Source organism: Lagopus leucura, unplaced genomic scaffold (genome assembly GCF_019238085.1).
Source record: "Lagopus leucura isolate 7727_CA_CO unplaced genomic scaffold, USGS_WTPT01 Super-Scaffold_1, whole genome shotgun sequence".
NCBI classification, from domain to species: Eukaryota; Metazoa; Chordata; class Aves; order Galliformes; family Phasianidae; genus Lagopus; species Lagopus leucura.
The window spans coordinates 20,230,859-20,236,205 of NW_024962250.1; the positions used below are offsets into that span (position 1 = coordinate 20,230,859).

Consider the following 5,347-nt stretch of genomic DNA (forward strand, 5'->3'; position numbering starts at 1 on the left):
GCCCGCACCGCGCGTGGCTCCGCGCTCCGGGGCCCGCCGCAGAAATTTCGTAAGGAAACGGTGGCAGTCGTTCATTGTTAACATTTGATTTATTTAAAGTCCTTAACTGCAAATGATCAAAAAACCATACTTCACGCGTTAAATTCTCAGTTATCGTTTTAAATCAAAATATTTTTTTTCAATTACAATCACATTTATAAAATTAACAAAAAATTCTTAAATTCACGTGTAATTCTTTTTACTGTCATTTAAAGCAATTTCCAGCTGTAAAGAAAGAAAAAAAAAAATATAAACCATGCAATAAATTAAGGACATTGAGACAGCGAACAGGAATAATAATAAAACCCGTCTGGCTATGCTAACACCGTGTAAAACTGTGGAAAGTGCATTAACACTGGATGAAACAAGCTAATGATGGCGATAATTAAACGGCCACAAAAATGATGGGTGTGTAATGTATTAAACGAGGTGGGAAAGGGGAGAGGAAGGGCTCTCCTCTGTTCCTGGCGCTGGTGTGAGGGCCAGCGCCTCCCGGGAAGGGGATAACCTTGTTTTCAGTACATAGCTCCGCTGGTACGCGACGAAGAGACCTTAAATTAAATAAGCATGTCATCCACACGTCGGCGAGAGTGCCTGAGGAACGAGAACCTTCAGTAACAGATGGGAAAGAAAAAAATCCAACTGGCTGTGACCTCTTGTAACTTTATATTACATCCCAAGACAGGTAACACTTGGAAAAAAATATAGGAAGGTTTGGGGGGGGGGGGGGGGCGGGGGGTGTCTGTCCCGACCCTGGGCTGCAGCTGGGCCGGGTGCGGGGTGCGGCTGTCCGAGCCGGAGGTTTGTTTTGCAAGTATCAAAAGGATGATCCGAGAGAGCAAACAGTCCTCTTGTTGCTTAGAGATTCTCTTAGTGTGTTGCTACTTCACAGCAGTATTGTCCTTCAAAGCCTTCTTAATTAAAAAAAAAAAAAAAAAAAAAAAAAAAAAAAAGCCTTAAATCTCTACTCGCTTCTTCATCTCCGTATTGGTAAAGTATTGCCACATACCTTGTAAACTTACATGAGATTATAGAGCGGGGCAGGGGGCGGAAAGCACAACGAGTAGTTTACAAGCTCACCCATTTCTTTTCAGTGACACCCTGCGGGGTGCGGGGCATATGTACAGCGAGGGGGGATGCGGGACAGAGACAGCGCACGACCATCGGGAAGTAACAGTCCTGTGCACGGCGTGCGCCCCGATACAGCGAGCTACGAGGTGTTGAGCACGGGTCTGGAGTACACCCCCTGGTAGTAGGAGGGCTCCAGCGCCGAGGGCTCGATGCTGCCGCGGGCCGCCATGGAGCCGCCGCCCAGGGGCAGCCCGCCGGGGATGGCAGCCCCGTACGAGGAGTACTGCAGCGCCTGCTCGTAGGCTTTGAAGTCCAGCTTGTGCTGCTGCTCCGAGGAGGACATGAGGTTGTTGATAGAGAACGGATGGTTGAAAGAGTAGTGGGGGTCCCCTTTGAGGTGCAGCTGGGGTTCGTGGGCCAGGGAATGCGGGGGGTGCGGGACGGATGCCAGGGCAGGCACGGAGCCGAGCGAGGAGGCGGCGGCCGGGGCCGAGGGCTTCAGTTCGGCGCTCGGGCCGCTGTGGTCCATGGGCTGGGGGCTGGCGGCTGGGTTGGGGCCGGGCAGGGGGGCGGCGGCGTCGGGCTGCGCCGCTTTTCCGTGGGCGCGGGGCAGGGGAGAACCGGAGCCCGAGGCGGACGTCTGGTCCTTGCGGCCCTCCGACGGGGCCTTGCCGCCCGCCGGCTTCTCACACTTGAAGCGCTTCTGGCGGCGGAGGTAGCAGCCGTTCTCGAACATGTTGCCGGAGTCGGGGTGCAGGGTCCAGTAGGAGCCCTTGCCGGGCTTATCGGGGGAGCGAGCCACCTTGACGAAGCAGTCGTTGAATGAGAGCGAGTGGCGGATGCTGTTCTGCCAGCGCTGCTGGTTCTGTCTGTAGTAGGGGAAGAGGTCCATGATCCACTGGTAGATCTCGCTCAGCGTCAGCATCTTGCTGGGTGCCTGCTGGATGGCCATGGTGATGAGAGAGATGTACGAGTAGGGCGGCTTGGCGTGCGGGTAGCTCCGCTTGAAACTCTTGGCGTCCCGCGTGCGGCCGAGGTTGGACTGCGAGTAGGCCATAGGGCTGACGCAGGGGTTCATGCCGCCGTAGGGGCCCAGTCCGTTCATGGCAGCCGGCTGCCCCGACATGGCGCCCAGCCCTCCGGGGCTCAGCGCCGCGCCCATGGCCGCCACGCCGGCCGTCATCCCGTTCACCGCACCCGCAGAGCCCGCCGGCATGGCTGCCACCGCTCCGGGACTCAGCCCGGCTCCCAGCCCCGTGTTGGCGTAGGACATGTTGAAGGAGCCGGAGGTCATGTTGCCGCTGGTCGTCATGGTGTTCATGCTCATGTACGTGTTCATGGTGTTCATGGAGCCCAGCCCCGAGTTCATGTTGCTCACGGGGACCGAGGAATAGGCCTAGGGCAGCGAGACGAGAGAGGGTTAGCATGGAGCCCGGCACCGCGGAGCCTCCGAACCCGCCCAGGACGATCGCCGAGAGCCCGAATCCTCGTGACGGGAACGGAGAGAGACCGTTCTGTGCCGCCGAGCCCAGCCCCGGCACCGCGGGCCCTCAGCTTGGTCGCCCCGAGTGCTGCAGGGCTCTGCGGGCTCCGTGTCCCGTGTTTGAATCCGTCCGATTACTGCAATCTATGGGCGCACGCCGGTGTGCTAGGGAAAACTTTCCCGGAATAACCGCATGAAGGTCTCCCTCCGCGCTGATTTATATTTCTGTTCCTACAGATAGTGTCTTGTCACAAATAAAAATATTTGGGAAAAAAAAAAAAAAAAACATCAGCTCTGTCTGCACATAGTACCTGTGGAAAGCTGCCCCTGTTCGCATTTCCGAGTCGGGCTTAAAGTTCAAACCCACCGCCCCAGCCTTCGCGAAGCACGCCGAGCTCCGGCTCCCAAAGCACGGGATTCTCTGTAGCCCCCAACGTGGGGTATCGCAGCCCGATCCCTCCTCACCGCTCTCACAAAATGCAGAACCTGGAGCCCCCAGAATATGCGTTCCGGGTCCGCATCTGATTTCACGTGAGGGAGAAGGGCTCTGCGAAACGCGTTCCCGTTCACCTCGAACAAAGGCAATGCGGCCGAGGAAAGGTTGTTAGGCGCGGGTTAAGCGCTCTGTAACATTCCCCATTATTCCCTACATATTCCGCGAACTTCTCAATGCGGTTTGAATTTGGAGGATCTCAGTAATTATCCGAGAGGGCTCAACGCAGCGGGGCTCCCACCTCACACCCAAACAGCGATTCCAGTTCAGTAGCACAGGAGGAGAAAAGAGCGGGGCTAAAAAACAGCAAAAGGGCAGGTCGTGTAATTTAAGGTGCGTGGACAACGAGCGTGGCGAGGAAAAACGAGCGCGGTATTGACACCCCACGGGGATGCCCCCCTTTTCTCTGAGCTCTCCCCGCTGAGGGGGTAGCAGCGAGGTAACAGTGGCGTGGCAACGGGGTGGCCGTGGGGTGACACAGAGCTGTGCGGCCCTGCAGGCGTGGGGACGGCACCGTGTCCGGGTGCGCTGATGCAATGCCAGTGCGCACCTCGCGGCTCCCGCACTTCCTTAAAGCGGCTCCTGCCCGGGCACCGCTCCCGGTTCTTCCGCGGTGGTGCCACGCTGCTTTCCCTCGCGGACCCCCGCAGAGGCCAGGCTATACCGGGGCCTGGATCACGGCGCTCCCCGGCCCTCTCCTAACGGCCTTCGGGCCGCTCCTCTCACACCACGCCGGAGCACGGGGGGGGCCCGGAAGCAGCTGCCGGGTGCCGCGGGTCGGCGGCGGGCGGCCGGGCCGGGCCCCCTTCGGGTTCCCCGGCCGCTCTCCGCAGCGCCGCCCGCCGGTATCTGGGCAGCAGCGCCCACCGCGGGCGGGCTGTCTCGCAAAATCCGAACAAACGGCGATTTATTCTTTTTCTCTTCCTTTCTTTTCTCTCGGCTCTAACAGGTGAGGCCCCGGCGGCAGCCAGCAGCGTGGGGCCCCAGGGGAGGGGGGGGAGGCGTGGGGAGTGTGCTGCCCTCGGCCCGGCGCGCCCTGTGGCCGTGCCATATGCAGTGGGGAGTGGGACGGCAACGCAGCGGTCCCCTGCTCCGAACCAGGAGTTCTCTGGGGTGAGCTCAGCGCTGCCCCCCCGGTTCTCCTGCGGGCGGTGCGGAGTTTCTCGGGGCGGCTTGGCCGAGGAGAGACACGATGGCGCTGGCGGGAGCCGCAGTGCGAATCGATCCCCCCCTCTCACTGCCCCCCTCCGCACCCCGGCCCTCCCCGGTCCCCTCACCTCCCTCTCGGAGGTACAGCGGACCTGGGACTCGCTCACCTCCTGCGTGTCGGCGTAGTAGCTGTTCCAGTCGCTGGTCTCATGCCCTTCCATTTTCACAGTCCCTAACATTATGGAACCAACCTGCCCGGTGTAACCATCCAGCCCTCTTGCAAGCGAGCGACGGGTGGCAGGAAAAGAGCCCAGGAGGCCGACCTAGCAGGAAGCCAGCTCCCAGGAGGGGCGGGAGTGCCGAAATTGCCTCTATAATGAAGTCAAAAAGGAGGCAGGGAGTGGTGCGGGGCGAGACAGTCGAGAAAGTGAGGAAGTGCCGGCTGGGATGTGAGTGGAGTTGAGCTGATGTGGATCTTACGTCGCACAAAGTACCCTCCTCCTCCTCTCCCCATTTGTCCGCCTCACAAAGGCGTTCGCACCTACAAAGCCGGAGATGCACCTGCCAGCGAGGCAGCTCCCCTCGCCTGCGGCTCCCCTCGGGGCGGCACTTTATTTGCAAAGCGGCGTAATTGGTTTAAGCTTGCGGGGAAAGAAGGAGAGACGGAGGTGGGAGAGGGGAGGGAGGAAGTCCCCCCTCGTAGACGGACAGGACAAGCTCTAGGAAGGCTCACTGGAAATGAAATGAGGTAGATAAGGGAAGGGCAGTCCCCTCTGTTTGAATAGAATGCTAAAGGCCATCCAGCCCTAAAACTCCGAGATTAGGGGCCATATTTACTGAAGTCCAGTAGATGCTCCTCTAATAAAATGGCAGGGAAGTCCTCGCATGCTCCCCCTCTTTCTCCCGTATATGCAAGGGGGTTCGATCCGGGTCCCCGAGCCCTCAGCCCGCGGAGCCTTCCACCCGGGAGTGTGACGGTGACGGTGATGGTGATGGTGATGATACCTCTTTCTTGTTGTCTTACTTTTAGAAACTCTATGAGTCACCGCGCTGAGCGGTAACACTCTAGACACCCAATAAATGCGGACAGAGACTCGAATGCGGATCCACAG

General features: G+C 58.9%; 1 protein-coding gene across 1 annotated transcript; it reads right to left on the minus strand.

Moving 5' to 3' along the window:
• Positions 1–967: 967 nt before the first annotated feature.
• On the minus strand, positions 968–4,838 carry FOXA1 (forkhead box A1). Its single transcript, XM_042867590.1, has 2 exons — positions 4,403–4,838; positions 968–2,506 (listed from the first exon to the last, which is right to left on the minus strand). Exons 1-2 carry the CDS (start codon positions 4,472–4,474, stop codon positions 1,250–1,252), a joined length of 1,329 nt encoding a protein of 442 aa, XP_042723524.1. The 5' UTR covers positions 4,475–4,838; the 3' UTR covers positions 968–1,249.
• Positions 4,839–5,347: the final 509 nt, after the last annotated feature.